Source organism: Scyliorhinus torazame, chromosome 17 (assembly GCF_047496885.1).
Source record: "Scyliorhinus torazame isolate Kashiwa2021f chromosome 17, sScyTor2.1, whole genome shotgun sequence".
NCBI lineage: Eukaryota > Metazoa > Chordata > Chondrichthyes > Carcharhiniformes > Scyliorhinidae > Scyliorhinus > Scyliorhinus torazame.
In genome coordinates, this window is record NC_092723.1 from 95,980,263 (window position 1) to 96,000,296 (window position 20,034).

Consider the following 20,034-nt stretch of genomic DNA (forward strand, 5'->3'; position numbering starts at 1 on the left):
CTCCATTAGGGCCCATAAGGAGAAGAGAGAGAGGGAGACACTGGTGGGGGATATATTAAGGGTGGACAGGAGCTATGCAGAGGCCCCCAAGGAGGGACTACTTATGGAGCGACGGAACTCCAGACGGAATTCGATTTGCTGACTACTGGGAAAGTAGAGGCGCAGTGGAGAAAAGCACAGGCGGCGACGTACGAGTATGGGGAGAAGGCGAGTCGGATGCTGGCACATCAGCTTCGGAAGAGGGAGGCAGCGAGGGAGATTGGTGGAGTTAGGGATAAAGGGGGGAACACGGTGCGGAGTGCGGTGGGAATAAACGAGGCATTCAGGGACTTCTATGAGGAACTGTACAGGTCCGAGCCCCCGACGGGGGAAGGGGGCGATGCACCAATTCCTAGATCGGCTGAGGTTCCCGAGGGTGGAGGAGGAGCAGGTGGTTGGGCTGGGGGCACCGATTGGGCTGGAGGAGCTGGTTAAGGAACTAGGGAGCATGCAGGCAGGGAAGGCCCTGGGCCGGATGGGTTCCCGGTAGAATTTTATAGGAAATACGTGGACCTGCTGGGCCCTCTACTAGTGAGGACTTTCAATGTGGCGATGCCCCCGACAATGTCCAGGGCGCTGATCTCTTTGATCTTGAAGCGGGACAAGGACCCATTACAGTGTGGATCGTACAGGCCGATCTCACTCCTCAATGTCGACGCGAAGTTGCTGGCGAAGGTTCTGGCCACGAGAATTGAGGACTGTGTCCCGAGTGATTCATGAGGACCAGACGGGATTTGTGAAGGGTAGGCAGCTGAACACCAATGTGCGGAGGCTCCTTAATGTAATTATGATGCCTTCGGTGGAAGGGGAAGCGGAGGTAGTGGCGGCTATGGACACGGCGAAGGCCTTCGATAGGGTGGAGTGGGAGTATCTTTGGGAGGTGCTGCGGAGGTTTGGGTTCGGGGAGGGGTTCATCAGTTGGGTTAGGCTACTATATAACGCCCCAGTGGCGTGTGTGGCTACGAACCGGCGGAGGCCGGGGTACTTTCGGCTGTACCGGGGGACGAGGCAGGGCTGTCCCCTGTCCCCCTTGTTTGCACTGGCAATTGAGCTGCTGGCCATGGCATTGAGGGAGTCCAGGAACAGGAGGGGATTGGTTTGGGGGGGGAGAGAAACATCGGGTGTCGCTGTATGCAGATGACCTGTTATTGTATGTTGCAGACCCAGTGGAGGGGATGACGGAGGGCATGCGGATCCTTAGGGGGTTTGGGGACTTTTCAGGGTATAAACTTAACATGGGGAAGAGTGAGCTCTTTGTGGTGCACCCAGGAGACCAGGGAAGGGGGATAGACGAGCTTCCGCTGAAGAGGGCGGAAAGGAGCTTTCGGTACTTGGGGATCCAGGTAGCTAGGAGTTGGGGGGCCCTGCACAAGCTCAATTTGATGCGGTTGGTGGAGGATTTTAAAAGATGGGATATGTTGCCACTCTCACTGGTGGGTAGGGTGCAGTCGATCAAAATGATGGTCCTTCCGAGGTTTCACTTTGTATTTCAGTGAAATGAAATGAAATGAAAATCGCTTATTGTCACAACTAGGCTTCAATGAAGTTACTGTGAAAAGCCCCTAGTCGCCACATTCAAGCGCCTGTTCGAGGAGGCTGTTACGGGAATTGAACCGTGCTGCTGGCCTGTCTTGGTCTGCTTTCAAAGCCAGCGATTTAGCCCTGTGCTAAACAGCCCCTCCCAGTGCCTTCCCATTCTGATCCCCAAGGCCTTTTTTAAACGGGTAAGCAGGAGCTTCATGGGATTTGTGTGGGCGAATAAGACCCCGAGGGTAAAAAGGGTTTTCCTGCAGCGTAGCAGGAACAGAGGAGGGCTGGCGTTGCTGAATCTATGTGGCTACTACTGGGCAGCCAATGTGCGATGATGCGTAAGTGGGTAATGGAAGGGGAGGAGGCGGCGTGGAAGAGGCTACGGAAGGCGTCCTGTGTGGGCACGAGTCTGGGCGCTGGTGACGGCACCGTTGCCGTTCCCGCCGACAAGGTACACCATGAGTCCGGTGGTGGCGGCGACTGAAGATTTGGGGGCAGTGGAGGCGTCATCGGGGTGAGGTGGGGGCCTCGGTTTGGTCCCCGATTCAAGAGAACCATTGGTTCGTCCCGGGAAGGATGGATGGGGGATTTCTGAGCTCGCATCGGGCAGGGATTAAAAGAATGGGGGACCTGTTCATTGATGGGACGTTTGCGAGCCTAGGGGCGCTGGAGGAGAAGTTTGGGCTGCCCCCGGGCAACACTTTCAGGTACATGCAAGTGAAGGCGTTAGTGAGGCGGCAGGTGAGGGAATTCCCGCTGCTTCCAGTACACAGGATTCAGGACAGGGTGATCTCGGGGGTATGGGTTGGAGAAGACAAGATCTCGGCGATTTACCAGGAGCTGCAAGAAGAGGAGGAGATCTCAGTGGAGGAGCTAAAGGGCAAATGGGAGGAGGAGCTCGGGAGGAGATAGATGAGGGTCTGTGGGCTGATGCCTTGAGTAGGGTTAATTCTTCCTCCTCTTGCGCCAAGCTCAGCCTGATACAGTTTAAAGTTGTTCACAGAACGAATATGTCAGGGGCGAGGTTGAGTAGGTTCTTTGGGGTGGAGGACAGATGTGTGAGGTGCTCGGGGAGCCCTGCAAATCACGCCCATATGTTCTGGACGTGTCCTGCGCTGGATGGGTTTTGGAGGGGCTTTGCGAGGACTATGTCCAAGGTGGTGAACGCCCGGGTCAAGCCGAGCTGGGGGGTATATTTGGGGTATCGGACGAGCCGGGAGTGCAGGAGGCGAAAGAGGCCGGTATTCTGGCCTTTGCATCCCTGGTAGCCCGGCGGAGGATTTTGTTACTGTGGAAGGATGCAAAGGCCCCTAGCGTGGAAGCCTGGATTAATGACATGGCAGGGTTCATTAAGCTGGAGAGGATAAAGTTTGCCTTGAGAGGGTCTGTGCAGGGGTTCTTCAGGCGGTGGCCCCCGTTCCTAGACTTTCTCGCGGAGCGTTAGGAGGAGATCAGCAGCAGCAGCAACCCGGGGGTTGGGGGGATTTTCTTTTGGGGTGGCTTTTGGGTTAGGGTGGGGTGTTTCCCTATTTGTGTTTTTATTGTTGTATGGGGGGGTAATGGTAGTTTGGGGACATTCTATGTATAATTCTTGCGGGTTGTGTTCGTGTTTCTTTTTTCTGTGGGGGGGGGGGTTGTTGAAAATCAGTTGAAAATTTGAATAAAGATATTTTTTTAAAGGAAGTTAGACAAAGGACATGATTTATTTAGATTCCCAGAAGGCTTTTGACAAGGTGCCACATAGGAGACAGTTAAATAAGTTCAGAGCCGATGGTGTTAAGGGTAAGATCCTGCCATGGATAGCAAATTTGCTGATTGGCAGAAGGCAGAGAATGGGAATAAAGGGATTTTTTTCAGTATGGCTGCCGGTGACTAGTGGTGTGCCTCGGGTCTGTGCTGGACCGCATCTTTTCACAATATACATTAATGATCTGGAAGAAAGAACTGAAGGCACTGTTGCTAAGTTTGCAGATGATACAAAGATCTGTAGAGAGACAGGTAGTATTGAGGTAGCAGGGGGGCTGCAGAAGGATTTGGACAGGCTAGGAGAGTGGGCAATGAAGTGGCAGATGAAATACAACGTTGGAAAGTGAGGTTATGCACTTGGGAAGGAGGAATGGAGGCATAGATTGTTTTCTAAAAGGGAAAATGCTTAGGAAATCAGAAGCACTAAGAGACTTGGGAGTCGTGGTTCACAATTCTCTTTAAGGTTAACGTGCAGGTTCAGTCGGCAGTTATCAAGGCAAATGCAATATTGGCATTCATGTGGAGAGGGCAAGAATACAAGACCAGTGATGTACTTCTGAGGTTGTATAAGGCTCTGGTCAGACCCCATTTGGAATATTGTGAGCAGTTTTGGGCCCCGTATTTAAGGAAGGATGTGCTGGCCTTGGAAAGGGTCCAGAGGAGGTTCACAAGAATGATCCCTGGAATGAACAGCTTGGTCATATGAGGAACGGTTGAGGACTCTGGGTCTGTATATGTTGGAGTTTAGAAGGATGAGGGAGGATCTTATTGAAATGTACAGGATACTGCGAGGTCTGGATAGAGTGGATTTGAAGAGGGTGTGTCCATTTGTAGGAAAAACTAGAACAATAGGATACAATCTCAGACTAAAAGGATGATCCTTTGAAACCGAGATGAAGAGGAATTTCTTCAGCCAGAGGGTGGTGTATCTGTGGAACTCTTTGCCGCAGACGGCTCTGGAGGCCAAATCACTGAATGTCTTTAAGACCGAGATAGATAGGTTCTTGATTAACGAGGGGAATCTGGGGTTATGGGGAGAAGGCAGGAGAACGGAGATGAGAAAAATATCAGCCATGATTGAATGGCGGAGCAGACTCGATTGTCCGAGTGGCCTAATTCTGCTCCTATGTCTTACGGTATCACCGAGCATTTTTAAATCAGTCTCTGGTCATTGACTCAAAGATCATTTTATAACGATAATAATAATCTTTATTGTCACAAGTAGGCTTACATGGACACTGCAATGAAATTACTGTGAAAATTCCCTAGTCACCACATTCCGACACCTGAGGGAGAATTCAGAATGTCCAAATTACCTAATAGCACATCTTTCGGGACTTGTGAGAGGAAACCAGAGCACACGGAGGAAACCCTCGCAGACACGGGGAGAACGTGCAGACTCCGCACAGACAGTTACCCAAGCTGGGAATCGAACCTGGGACCCTGGCGCTGTGAAGCAACCATGCTAACCACTGTGCTACCGTGCTGCCCCAATTTGCAATGTTGGCACTTCTGGTTGACAATTCGTAATGGGATCTGTGCTAGGATCCCAACTATTCACATTATATGTTGATGATTTGGACGAGGAAACTACATGTATTATCTGTGGATAAGTGTGCGATTATCCACTTTGGTAGCAAAATAGGACGGCGCATTGTTTTTTGAATGGGTGTAAATTGAGAGAGTGGATACTGAGCGAGACCTTGGTGTCCTTGTGCATCAGTCGCTGAATGTAAGCATGTAGGTACAGCCGGCAGTGAAGAAGACATGGTATGTTGACGAGAGGATTTGAGTATAGGAATAGGGATGTTTTACTGCAGTTGTCTGGGGCATTAGTGGTGCCACATGTGAAGTATTGTGTGCAGTTTTGGTGTCCTTATCTGAAGAGAGATGTTCTTGCTGTTTGTGTGTGCCCGGGGTGGGGGGAGGGGGGGGGGGGGGGGGGGGGGGGGGGGTGGCACGGACGGGGGGATGCCTGGGATGGCGGGACTGTCGGATGAGGAAATAATAAATCAGTTAGCTTTATATTCGTTGGAGTTTAGAAGAGTGAGAGGGGATCTCATAGAAACCTATAAAATACTGGATTAGACAAGATAGATTCAGAAATGAATGTTCCCGATGGTGGGGAAGACCAGAACTAGGGGTCGTAGTTTGAAGACAAGGGGTAAACCTCTTACGACAGATGTGGAGAAATTTCTTCACCCAGAGAGTGGTGAATCTGGAATTCACTGCCACATGAAGTAGAGGCAACAACGTATAATTTCAAGATGGAATTAGACATAGCTCTCAGGGCTAAAGGGATATGAGGGGAAGGCAGGGTGACGGTATTGAACTTGATCATAATTAATGGCAGAGCAGGCTTGAAGGGCCGAATGGCCTACTCCTGCTTCTATCGTCTATGTAATTTCCTATTTTGTAAGTACTTCAGATGTTTTATTATTGTCCATTACTGACTTTGATACATCAGTAATCTTACTTGGATTTGTTCTTTGCTCAACTGTATCTGTTTTAAACAATGCGGTTTTATTCCCAGGAACAACTTTCGAATTGTGACACATACCATCTATCTTTTTTATTTCCTCCCTTTTACTTTCAAGTTCAAAAATCTCATTGTTCTTCTCACAATTAAATTCTGACAGTTGGTTCGTATTGCTTTTTAATTCTTCATTCAACCAAATATTCTGATTTACCAGAAGCTCCTTTTCTTGTTCAAGGCATTATCTACGATACTTCATAAACACTTCTGATGCTTGAAGACACTTCTGATGCTTGAAGTCACTTCTGATGCTTGAAGTTCACCAAGTTTTAACTGAAGATGAACCTTTGCTACGTTTCCTTTTTCAAGTTTATTCTTTATACAGTTCAAGTCCTCAGTCAAATGTTCCACTTTTCCTCACTGATTCTCAATTGTTCTAATCGGTTCTTTTTGCATTCGCAAATTCCTCTTTCATAGGTGAAAATTGATTTTCTTTGTTAATCAGGTTTTTCGTCAATTGCTTTTTATCTACAATGTGTCTAATTTTTCTCAGCAGTAGTTTTCAAAAGTTTAAGATTACCATGATCAACAGCTTGGTCCATACAGTTGTTATCACATTACTCTCTCCACAAGCCAATCATTACCTCGGATGAAATCTATTCGTCCAATAGGTAATTTAGGAATAATTCTCACAGTAAAAATTCCATTTACAAAATTACTTTTAAAATTAACTTTACTTAAAGAAACAGGTTCGTCCCTTCCACCAACATCGCTCATTAATACTTTTTCCTCCATTAAACTACCTGGAATACAAATTGTATCGGCAAGTACCATCAGCTCCAGGATCTCTCAATTTTAATTTGTTTACTTATTTTCTTTGAGCAAGGGGATGTTTCGTCCTTTGAGACAAACCGTCCAGACCTCTAATATAACCCCTTTATCATTGATTCTGAAGGAGCATGTTTCACCTGCACCCTTTATACAGTTTTAAAAGCCATTTGCTTTTCAGATGCTTCTTTTCCTACTAATGAAACTGATCTCTTCTTCCATTTTATTTCCAGCAATCTTCCCTAATATGTCCCAGTTTGGTACAATGGAAGCACATAAGGCCTCAGAATGTCACTTCCATTCTTGGCACATTCCCTTTTGATCCGAGGTGAAAGTTCCTGACCATTCCCAACTATGCCATCTCTTTCTTGTCTTTTTGTTTTACTTTCTTCTTCTCACTTTCTCATGTTTAAAAGGATGACAGAAAAAATACTTGGTTTTATGGAACAGTTTGAATATGTTCACTGCCTGTGTATCAGTTTTAACTTTTTGTTCCAAGCGAATCTTTAAATTCTTCGAAGAGAATCCTCTCTCTAAGGGCTTCATATGTTTTCTCTGTTTCTAACGGCCATATCCAATGGTCAAAAGCATTTTGCTTCACCCTCTTGAATTCAGTATCAGTTTGCTCCAACTGTTTTCTGTGTTTCAAAATTTTTGCCTAGTCGCCTCAGGAGTCAACTCACATGCACTCAGCATAACTTGCTTCACAGATCTACAAATACGTCTTCCATGCATGTGCCCCACTGGTTCTACCCACCAGTCTACGTTGTAAAAATAATGTCCAAATTTCTTTTAACAGCAAATTCAGTCCAGGACTTTACACCAACTCTTTATCTTTCTTTGCCTTGAGTTGCTGTGCAAACTGGTCACAATTGCTTTAACTCTCGATTCCCAGACTATTAAAATAGCATCAGATGTTTGTTTTACCTTTGAAGGTATTGTCCCACTTTACATCTAGTTACTGCAATTGTCTCTTTAATTCAGAACACTTTGTTTACTCTTTCTTGAATTCTTCTGATCCATACCTTGGTCCCTGTTCACTTAACTCCAAACTTCTTGGACACTTCCCTTCATTTCTCTAATTTCCTTAACAGCTGGAAATTATAAGTTCATAAGATATAGGAGCAGAATTAGACTATTTGACCCATCGAGTCTGCTCCACCATTCTACCATGGCTGATAGGTTCCTCATCTGCAACCTACAATGTTACAGACCAAGAGCTGGATTGTGAAATCTGCCAGAGCATCTCCTCCCTAGAACACATGACCTAGGAGCGGGAGTAGGCAATTTCGCCTCCCGAGCCTAACACCCTCAATGTGATCATGGCTGATCCCATCCTGGCCTCAACTCCACCGTCCTTGCCTGTTTTCCATAACCCTTCAACCCATTACTAATTATAAATCTTTCTTAACTCCTCCTTAAATTTACTCACTGTCCCTGCATCCATTGCACTCTGGGGGTAGCGAATTCAACAGACTCACAACCCTTTGGGAGAAGTAGTTTTTCCTCAAATCTGTTTTAAATTTGCTACCTCTTATTCTAAGATTATGACCTCTTGTTTTAGAATGCCCCACAAGGGGAAGCTTCAGCTCCACATCTACTTTATCCATACCTTTTAGCATCTTGTATATGTCAATTAGATCTCCCCTCATTCTTCTAAACTCTAGAGAGTATACGCCTAAACTGTTCAGTCTCTCCTCATATGACAACCCCTCGTCTCTGGAATCAATCCTCTGAACTGCCTCCAATGCCACTACATCTTTCCTCAAATAAGGGGACCAAAACTGTGCACAATACTCCAGGTATGGTCTTATCAATGCCTTGCATAGTTGCAACAACACTTGCCTTTAGACTCAATTCTTTTTGCTATAAATCACAACATTCCATTTGCTTTCCTTATTATCTGCTGCACCTGGATGCTCATTTTCTGTGACTCATGCACGAGGACACCCAGATCCCTCTGCATCGAGCACCCCAAAATCTCTCCCCACTTCGATAATAAGTTGCATTTCCATTTTTTTGACCAAAATGCATGACCTCACACTTATCCACATTAAACTCCATCTGCCACATTTTGGCCCACTCTCCTAACCTATCTATATCCATTTGTAACGTTCTTATTTCCTCATTGAAACTTACTGTCCCACCTATTTTTATGTTGTTTGCAAATTTGGCTACAGTACCTTCTATCCATGTATCCAAGTCATTAATATAGTCATAGACTCATAGTCATAGAATTTACAGTACAGAAGGAGGCCATTCGGCCCATCGAGTCTGCACCGGCTCTTGGAAAGAGCACCCTACCCAAGGTCAACATCGCCACCCTATCCCCATAACCCAGTAACCCCACCCAACCCAACACTAAGGGCAATTTTGGACACTAAGGGCAATTTATCATGGCCAATCCACCTAACCCGCACATCTTTGGACTGTGGGAGGAAACCGGAGCACCCGGAGGAAACCCACGCACACACGGGGAGGATGTGCAAACTCCGCACAGACAGTGACGCAAGCCAGAATCGAACCTGGGACCCTGGAGCTGTGAAGCAATTGTGCTATCCACAAGGCTACCGTGCTGCCCTCTATAGATAGTAAATAGCTGGGGCGCAAGGACTGAACCCTGTGGCATCCCATTAGCTACATCTTGCCATCCAGAAAAAGACCCATTTATCCCGACTCTCTTTCTCCTGTCCGTCAGCCAGTCTTCTATCCAAGCTAATAAGTTACCCCAAATCCCATGTGATCTCACCTTGTGAAATAACCTTCTGCGCGCCACCTTATCAAACACCTTCCGGAAGTCCAGATGCACTACATTTACAGGCTCCCCAATATCTACTTTGCTTCTGACAGCTTTGAAGAACTCTAGCAAATTAGTCAAACATGATTTATCCTTCATAAAACCATGCTGACAAATGGATAACGCTTTGGCTTTCCAAATATCCTGATATTTCGTCTTTGATAATTGATTCTAACAATTTTCCAACAACAGATGTTAAACTAACTGCCTCCCTCCTTTTTGAATAAGGGTGTTACGTTCACATTTTTCCAATCCATTGGAACCTTTCCCGTGTCCAGGGAATTTTGGAATATTATAACCAATGGATCCACTATCTCTGCTGCCACTTCCTTTAACACCCGGCCATCAGGTCCTGGGGACTTGTCTGCCCTCAATCCCAAGAGTTTGTTGAATACTGTTTCCCTATTGATGCTGGGTGTTCCAAGTTCCACCCTTTCTATTACCTCTGAATTGCCCGTTCCTATAGGAATGGTACTAGTGTCCTCTACCGTGAAAACTAAGGCAAAGTATTGATTTTGCATCTCTGCCATTTCTGTGTTCCCCACTATTAACTCACCAGTTTCATCTTCCAAGGGACCAACATTCACTTTAGCGACTCTCTTCCCATTTATGTACCTGCTATCCTTTTTGATATTCTGTGCTAGTTTTTTTTCCAGAATTTACCTTCGCTCTTTTTATTACTTTTTTAGTATCCCTTTGTTTATGTTTGAAAATTTCCCAATCTTCAGTCTGCCACTGGCCTTTGCAGTATGGTATAACTTAGTTTTTGTCTTTATAATGTCCTTGACCTCCTTGTTTAGCCATGGATGTTTTTTACCCCTCTTCCCATCTTTCTTCCTCACTGGGATATATTTGAGTTGTGAAGAATTGAATATCTCCTTAAACAACTGCCACTGCTCATCATTTGTCCTACCTTTTAGCCTTCCTGTCCAGTCTATACGGGCCAAATCTGTCCTCAAGTCTATGTAATTTCCTTTGTTTAATTCCAGAACACTAGTGAGGGACTCCATTTTTTCACCCCCAAACTGAATTTTGAATTCTACCATTCTATCATCACTACCCCCTCGTGGATCCTTAACTATGAGGTCATTAATTAATCCCTCCTCATTACAAAATACCAAATCCAGAGTAGCCTCCTCCCTGATTGGTTCCCCAACACACTGGTCCAGGAAACAATCTCATTATAGAACTACTATTTGGGGACCTCTCGATCACTCCTACCAAGAACTTCTTCCCTTTGTTATTTCTTATTTCTACCCAGACTGATTTGAAATTTTGATCTCCAGTGCTGATGTCATTTCTCATTCCAGCACTGATCCCTTTCCTCACCAGCAGGTCTGTGCTACCTCCTTTTCCTTTCAGCCTAACTTTCCGAAATACTGCGTACTCTTGGATATTCAATTCCCAGACCTCGTTTCCCCGTAACTACGTTTCAGTAATCGCCACCAAATCATACCCTTTTGTTTCTATTTGGGCCGTCAGCTCATTACGTTTGTTACAAATGCTTCTTGCATTTAGGCACAAAGTTTTTAAATTTGTTTTAATGTTGGATTTCCCTACTCTTCTGTAATTGCTTGGTGCATAAAGACAGTCACCTGTTCTGTCCCTCACTTTTATTTTCTGGTAACCATCCATCACATTGCTAACCTGCACTATAGCCACCTCCTTTAAATTGGGTTTTCTAGTTTCCCCATACAACTGAACCCCCGCATTCAGTTTAAAGCCCTAGTTACCTGATTCGCTAGGATTCTGGTCCCCGCATGATTCAGATGAAGACCAGGTCCCCTCGTCCCCAGTACTGCTGCCAGTGTCCCATGAATTCAAACCCATTTCACACCAATCTTTGAGCCACGCATTTACCTCCTTAATCTTATTGATCCTATGCCAATTAGCTCGTGGCTCAGGTAGTAATCCAGAGATATTACCGTTTTGGTTCTGCTTTTTAATTTAGCTCCTAGCTGTTCATACCCGCTTTGCAGAACCTCTGTCCTTGGTCTATCGATGTTGTTGGTACCAATGTGGACCACGACAACTGGATCTTTACCCTCCCACTCCAAGTTCCTCTGCAGGCCAGATGAGATTTCCTGACCCTGAGCACCAGATAGGCAACACAGCCTTCGTGATTCTTGATCCTGATCACAGAGAAACAGTATCAATGCCCCTAACTATACAATACCCGATTTTACTCTCTCTCTCTCCCCCCCCCTCTCCCTCCCTCCACTTGAATGGCTCCCTGTACCACGGTGCTGTGGTCCGCTTGCTCAACCTCCCTGCAGTACCCATTCTCGTCCACACAGGGAGCAAGAATCTTGAACCTCTTGGACAAATTCAGGAACTGAGGCTGCTGCAAATTAGATTTCCTGCATCTGTTTTCTTGACTATTTCTCCATAGCATTGAATTTCAGCTAGCAAGACAGAAATGTTCCCTATTTAGCCTTCTAAAACCAACATCTTCTCACAAAACTGAGAGCTGCCTTCTCTCTCACTACCTTTCTTGAACTGCCCACAAATGACTTAAACTAAAACTTAAAAGCTTCTGTACCTTAGAAGGCCCAGTTGTTAAGCAACACCCACACATTTATGCCTTTTATTTATTCTTCACGCCGTAGCCTCCCCGAGCTCAATAGAAACATATACTACCTGCTTCCACCACCTATCCCGACAGCGAATTCCAGGCACTCACCGCCCTCTGTGTAAAAAAAACTTTCCTCGCACATCTCCTCTAACGTTTCCCCTCGTACCTTAAACCTATGTCCCCTAAAAGTGGCACGGTGGCTCAGTCGTTAGCACTGCTGCCTACGGTGCTGAGGACCCGGGTTTGAATCCCGGCCCTGGGTCACTGTCCGTGTGGAGTTTGCACATTCCTCCCATGTCTGCGTGAGTTTCACCCCCACAACCCAAAAGATGTGCAGGTTAGGTGGATTGACCATGCTAAAATTGTCCCTTAATTGGAAAAAATAATAATTGGGTACTCTTTAAAAATAATTTTTTTTTTAATGCCCCTAGTAATTGACTCTTCCACCCTGGGAAAAAGCTTCTGACTATCCACTCTGTCCATGCCACTCATAACTTTGTAAACTTCTATCAGGTCGCCCCTCAACCTCCGTCGATGCAGTGAAAACAAACTGAGTTTATCCAATCTCTCATAGCTAATACCCTCCAGACCAGGCAGCATCCTAGTAAACCTCTTCTGTACTCTCCCCAAAGCCTCAACATTCTTCTGGTCGTGTGTCGACCAGAAATGTGGGCAAGCATCATGGTAGTTTGGTGACCAGAACTGCATGCAAGCATCCTTCTGGTAGTGTGGTGACCAGAATTGTGCGCAAGCATCCTTCTGGTAGCATGGCGACCAGAACTGCATGCAAGCATCCTTTTGGTAGTGTAGTGACCAGAACTGCATGCAAGCATCCTGGTAGTGTGGCGACCAGAATTATACAGGCTGAACCTACTCGATCTCTCTTCAAAAGAAAATCCCTCGATACACTGAATCAACTGAGTGAACCTTCTCTGGACTGCCTCCATTGCAGTCTTTCCTTAGATAAGGGAACCAAAACAGTTCACAGTATTCTCGGTGTGGTCTGACTCGTGTTTTGTATAGTTTCACCAAGACTTCTCTATTTTTATACTCTATTCCCTTTGATATAAAGAGTAGCATTCCCTTTGCTTTCCCAATTACTTGCTGAATTTGCATGCTAGAAATAGAGGGATTTGGAGCAAGTAAGGGCAGAACGTTTTGTTTTTAGTTAGGGCATCATGACCAGCACAGGGTTGAAGGGCCTGTTCCTCTGCTGTTCTTTTCTTTGTTCTTTGTACTGTCCTGGGCCTACACTTGTTTCTCCTCAAGTAAATCAGCAATACTAACTGTCTATCAGTGCCCAACTACACAATGCACGATTCATTTTCTGAAGTTACTAAAGAATGCCATTGCTTAAGAGTCCACATGCAAAATAATTTAAAGTATAGTGTACAAAATCAACAAGCAGCTTCCAAAGCATCCAGCGTGTTTGGATTTGTGAAATGGAACTTCTATCACTCTTCAACTATAGTGAAGGAAATGTTGGACCAAACCTTGAGTGTGAAGTTTTGAACCTGCGGTAACTTCACCACAAGAAAGGTAGCTGAACATGCTGTAAAAGTTAATCATCTTTATTTCAGAAAACATTGAGGTAATCGTACAGTTTGGTTTCAGACACCAGCAGCAGCTAAACTTAATTATACACAAGCTCCTTGCGGCTAAACTGAAAACCAGAGGAAGCTTGTGCTTCCAATGACGCCACATGCTCACTTTTGTTCAAGACATTCATACACATAGGAAGATGCTTATTCGAACACTATAACATATGCTAAAATTGCCCTGAGTGCCCAAAACTGTGCAGGTTAGATGAGGTTAGGGCAAGGAAGTGGGTGAGATAGGGTGCTCTTTCAGTGGGTCGGTGTTGACACAATGGGCAGAATGGTGGCCTTCTGCACTATGCATTCTATGGAAATTAAAACACTGGATAATCGCTGAATGCTTAGGATGGTGATGATTCGGAATGAGTGCAACTAACTCCACAAGTGAAGTGCCCCCCGTTTCTGTGCTGTTGCTAAATTCCTCCTCAGCTTGTTAGTCTTTGCCCTACATACACTCAGGAGAATTGGGTGTTTTTTACCCTTGTCTGCAATTCCATTTGACAGGAAAAACTGCCCAACACAGTCCAACACTCGTGCCCCTCCACAAATACTGATAGTCCCGAACATAGCCATTGCCGCCAACCACGTTGCAAACTAGCTACAAAACTTAGTGTCGCTACACTGTACCTCAACTTTTTTCTTGTCCTTTTTTCTTCTTCTATAAATTTAGAGTACCCAATTCATTTTTTCCAATTAAGGGGCAATTTAGCGTGGCCAATCCACCTACCCTGCACATCTTTGGGTTGTGGGGGCGAAACACACGCAAACACGGGGCGAAAGTGCAAACTCCACACGGACAGTGACCCAGAGCCGGGATCGAACCCGCGACCTCGGCGCCGTGAGGCTGCAGGGCTAACCCACTGCGCCACCGTGCTGCCCTTTTCTTGTCCTTTTTATTCCTCGTTGCCAGAAAGATGTAGTAACTTGACCGCAAGAAAGGTAGGCGAACGTATTGTAAAAATGAGGCGTTCAAGTCAGGCGACCCTGACCTCTACAAGAAAGCCAGATATGGTCTAAAGACATTCATCAAAGATGCCAAAAGACGGTACCGGACCAAGCTCGAGTCCCAGGCTAGCCACAGTGATCCCCGCTGTCTATGGCAAGGTCTGCAAGACATAATGGGCTACAAGATGAAGGCATGTAAAATCTTTGGCTCCAACGCACCCCTCCCTGATGAGTTCAATGCATTCTACGCCCGCTTTGAGCAAGAGGTCAGTGAGAGCGAGCCGTCCACCCCAGAAGCCACGGATGAACTTGTACCTGAGATCACCACTGCAGACGTCAAAGCAGCCTTCTCGAAGGTCAACCCACGGAAAGCCACTGGCCCGAATGGGGTACCCGGACGAGCACTCGGGTCTTGCGTGGATCAGCTGGCGTGGGTATTCGCAGACATCTTCAACCTCTCTTTACAACAATCTGAGGTCCCTATCTGCTTCAAGAAGACGACCATCATCCCTGTAGCAAAACAAAGTCAAGCAGCGTGCCTTAATGACTTTCGTCCAGTGGCTCTGACATCCATCATGAAGAGCTTCGAAAGGTTAGTCATGGCACAAATCAACTCCAGCCTCCCGGATTGCCTTGATCCACTACAGTTCGCCTACCCCTGCAACAGGTCCACAGCAGGCGCCATCTTCATGGCCCTGCACTCTACCCTGGAGCACTTAGATAACAAAGACACCTATGTCAGACTCCTATTTATCGACTACAGCTCAGTCTTCAACACCATCATTCCTACGAAAGTCATCTCCAAACTCCGTGGCCTTGGCCTCGGCTCCTCCCTCTGCGACTGGATCCTGAACTTTCTAACCCACACGCCACAATCAGTAAAGATAGGCAACAACACCACCTCCACGATCATCCTCAACACCGGTGCCCCACAAGGCTGTGTCCTGAGCCCCCTACTATACTCCTTATACACCTATGACTGTGTGGCCAAACTCCTCTCCAACCCGATTTTCAAATCTGCTGATGATACCACCGTAGTGGATCGGATTTCAAACAATGATGAGACAGAGTACAGGAATGAGATAGAGAATCTGGTGAACTGGTGCGACAACATTAATCTCTCTCTCTCAATGCCAACAAAACGAAGGAGATTGTCATCGACTTCAGGAAGTGTAGTGGAGAACATGCCCCGTCTACATCAATGAGAACGAAGTAGAAAGGGTCGAGAGCTTCAAGTTTTTAGGTGTACAGATCACCAACGGCCTGTCCTGGTCCCCCCATGCCGACACTATAGTTAAGAAAGCCCACCAACGACTCTACTTTCTCAGAAGACTAAGGAAATTTGGCATGTCAGCTACGACCCTCACCAACCTCTACAGATGCACCATAGAAAGCATTCTTTCTGGTTGTATCACAGCTTGGTATGGAGCCTGCTCTGCCCAAGACCGCAGGAAACTACAAAAGGTTGTGTATGTAGCCCAGTCCATCACGCAAACCAGCCTCCCATCCATTGACTATGTCTATAATTCCCGCTGCCTCGGAAAGGCAACCAGCATAATTAAGGACCCCACTCACCCCAGACATACTCTCTTCCACCTTCATCCATCAGGAAAAAGATACCAAAGTTTGAGGTCACGTATCAACCGCCTCAAGAACAGCTTCTTCCCTACTGCCGTCAGACTTTTGAATGGACCTACCTCGTATTAAGTTGATCTTTTCTCTACACCTTGCTATAACTGTAACATTATATTCTGCAGTCTCTCCTTCATTCCCTATGTACGGTATGCATTGTTTGTACAGCATGCAAGAAACAATACTTTTCACTATACTAATACATGTGACAATAATAAATCAAATCAAAATCAAATTACATCGTCTTACCTAAATACAATTATACACAAGCTCCTCGTGCCCAACTGAAAATCCAAGCAAGCCCCAGCTCCCGATGACGTCACACGCGCATGGCAGATGCATATTACTATAACAGAGCTGATATACTCATTGCCCTCCTTGAGAAAGCTCCGTGCCGGGGATCTCGCATTGTTACAAACAATACTTGCAAGGTACCAGTGACTCCCAGTTGGTCACGTCGCTAGGCAGGCATAATCTCTAGAATCGAAGAGCGGTCGCCAGGTTGACATGCTTCTATAAAAATTTGAATGAAGAATTAAATATTACTAAGTGTGGCTGCGTGGGTTTCCTCCGGGTGCTCCGGTTTCCTCCCCCAAAAAGGTTTAGTGGGGTTACTGGGTTATGGGGATAGGGTGGAGGCATAGGGTTAGGTAGGATGCTTTTTACAAGTGCAGACTCGATGGGCTGAATGGCCTCTTTCTGCACTGAATATTCTATGATTCTAAGCAGTCCATCAAGCCCTGAAGTGTCTGAGCTCAAAGAGTTCATGGCCAACAGCTCCAGCTGTACACACCCAACGTGTTTCCTTTTCCATCTCCCCTTTCCCAAGAAACAACCTCCTACAGCCACCCAAGGCCAGAGCTGAATCCGGGTCCCCGGCACTGCGAGGCAGCAGCGCCAGCCACCGCGCTGCCAAATGTCAATTCACAAATATTCACAAAAACATTTAGATTTGTATCTCGGTTTTATAACCATGTCAGTGTCTTATATTTTGCCAACCTCAGCTCATGAAATATATGGAGCTCTGGTTTTAAAATGATTTATTAATTCGAACAGATTTCCTAAGGTTCTGTTAGTATCACAGGATGCATGGTTTTATATATTTTGTTATTCTGTTCCAAGAATGCAGCTGAATGCCACTTCTATTGTAATAATATTGTTCCAGAGCTGGGATAAATATGATTTCTTGCAAAAAGGAGATTTTTGTTTGGTTTTGCTCCTTCCAGTGTTTGGGCTTTCCTTGAACTGCATACAAAAGATGGCATTTCTTCCACAACAAATGGAAGTATCCAAAGTAGCATGGGTGTTTCGCAAACATCAGTCAGGTTTAAGTATTAGAGAGGCTTCCTAAAATCTTCCTTTGTTTCATGTTTTACGCAGGATGAATATAGGAATTCAATGCCTGCTTCCAGCTTCCAGCAACAGAAATTGCGTGTCTGTGAAATTTGTTCTGCATACCTGGGTCTTCATGACAATGATCGCCGACTTGCGGATCACTTTGGGGGAAAACTGCACTTGGGGTTCATTCAAATCCGCGAGAAATTAGATCACCTGAAGGTAATTTTGAGATTGTTTGTGCAAGAAAGAATTAAACTGTAGTATAATTTTGGTCCTTGCATTTATAAAGCTATTTTCTCTGTCAATATCCAACCAAGTATCTATTTTAGTCAAGTGTATCTAACGTGGGCAGAAATTTTTTACGTTGATGTTTTGAGAAATTTTCAGTGTGCCTTATTCGTTATCAGTCAAACAGATTTATTTTAAAATAATTTTTAGTAATTGCCACCAAAATAAATCTAATTTCTTTCTCCATTTGCAATTATAGAAAATTGTTGCAGAGAAACAAGAAAAAAGAAATCAAGAGCGTTTAAAGAGGAGAGAAGAAAGGGAAAAAGAAGAAAGGATGAAACGGAAGTAAGTTCATTTGAATATATAGCGCTAAATTTAGACCTGATAATCCTGTTTGATGAAGACTGTTGTGATAGAAACTGAACAAGAGAAGCATTTTTAAATGCTCTTCACTTGATCCATTGCTATTTGTATATCTTGACTGTTAATCATAACCTGAAATGCAGTTTGTGTTGAAATGCAAAATATTAATCTATATGCATCATGTAGAAAGGTTCTATAATTGAACTATTAAATTTATTGTTTTGCAGATCCAGGTCACGTAGCAAGGATCGCAAGAGGTATGTTTAATGCACGATAAAATAGCATTAAGGAATCTGATTTCTTATTCAGTTTTTGCAAGTGTTGAAGGGGTTAGCATATTTGAAGAATTTCTGACTACTAAACCTTTACTTTTGCCTTTCTGCACAGCAGTCTTCAGACATTTATTTAAAGTGTCAATTGTGGCTCAGATGAATCAGCAATCGAGACCAGGGTTTTTCAAACTCAAGGTTGCGACCCGCGAGAGGGTCACGATCAAGTGGCGCGCGGGGAGGGGGGATCTCGGCAGGATTGCATGAAGAAGTGGCAATGACCACGACCGGCTTTTAAGAATGCCGGCTGCGTTCTGTCCCCGTTTGGCTGTGCCGTTCGGTGGGACGGAGCGAGGATGGGCAATGTACTGGCCACTACTTACGCGTGGGGTGGGGGGGTTGACGGGAGCCCAGATGGGTGCGCAATGCTAATGGTGGTCGCTCTCTGCGCACTGTGCAGTTGGCTTTGTGTGACCTGCGGCGCCGTGGTCAAGCTACTCGACGGCCGGCACAACGTCTGCTTGCACTCCCATGCCGTGACGCATCGGGAAGTGGTCAGCAGTCTGTTGGATGCATCTGATGAGAGTAACAGCTACTGGACAGTGAGAGGTAAGCCAGGCCAGACTTGTCAGGGAGGAATACCAATCAACTGAGGCCAGTCAATACGGCTGACACATGTCAACACTGGAAGAAACCTACACAGTCATCACTATGTGTCACCAGTCTCTGAAAACCAGGAAGTAAGTGGTTTTGTTGAGAATGGAGAAGGAGATGACTTGAATATTTGGATGGTGAAATGCAGTGGGACCTGCAAGAAATATTGTGACATTGTGTATGTTTGACAAGTTACTTCATTTCGTCTGAAGTCATAGTTTGTAAAGTAAAAACAAGATTTCATTTTTTTTCTATGCATGCTTAAATTTCTAAAGGAATGGGAATAAGTTTGTATGTAAATGTATTGATGGGCATGTTCAACTGAAATTGCTTTCATTTTCAGTAGTAAAAAGTCATAACCTTGGAAAAATCGGGTTATGGAAATAAAGTTTCAAAGTTTAAAAAAAAGAATGCCAGCTGCAACGGTCTTTAAATACAATGGAGTCTTTCGGCCAGAAGCGGCTGCAGAGAGAAGGTCATGTGCCTGACATATACACTGACGTCACACATCCTGTACATTTGGGCAGCGCCTTAGCATAGTGGATAGCACTGTGGTTTCACAGCTCCAGGGTGCCAGGTTCGATTCCCTGCTGGGTCACTGTCTGTGTGGAGTCTGCACATTCTCCCCGTGTCTGCGTGGGTTTCCTCCGCGTGCTCCGGTTTCCTCCCACGGTCCAAAGATGTGCAGGTTAGGTGGATTGGCCATGCTAAATTGCCCTTAGTGCCCAAAATGGTTAGGGAGGGTTATTGGGTTACGGGGATAGGGCGGAAGTGAGGGCTGAAGTGGGTCGGTGCGGACTCGATGGGCCAAATGGCCTCTTTCTGCACTGTATGTTCTTTAGGCGCGAAATTACGGAGGAGAGATTCCTCCAATTTGTAGCTGTCAGCAAGCAAGCAATAGGACTGTGTGAAGAACTGAAGATGGATTATTTTGTAATAAGGTTGAGAGGGCCAGACAAACAAACAGGCCCGAATCGCTCAACTGAATCTGCTGGAGAGACCTTATCAGGAGA

General features: G+C 45.5%; 1 protein-coding gene across 2 annotated transcripts in view; it reads left to right on the forward strand.

The window, feature by feature from the left end:
• Positions 1–20,034, forward strand: part of luc7l (LUC7-like (S. cerevisiae)) — a 96,822-nt gene that overhangs the window by 66,314 nt on the left and 10,474 nt on the right. For both annotated transcript variants that reach the window (XM_072480766.1, XM_072480767.1), the window contains 3 exons: positions 17,547–17,723; positions 17,992–18,080; positions 18,326–18,355. In XM_072480766.1, the coding sequence (XP_072336867.1) occupies positions 17,547–17,723; positions 17,992–18,080; positions 18,326–18,355 (296 nt within the window). The remainder of the gene's footprint in view (positions 1–17,546; positions 17,724–17,991; positions 18,081–18,325; positions 18,356–20,034) is intronic.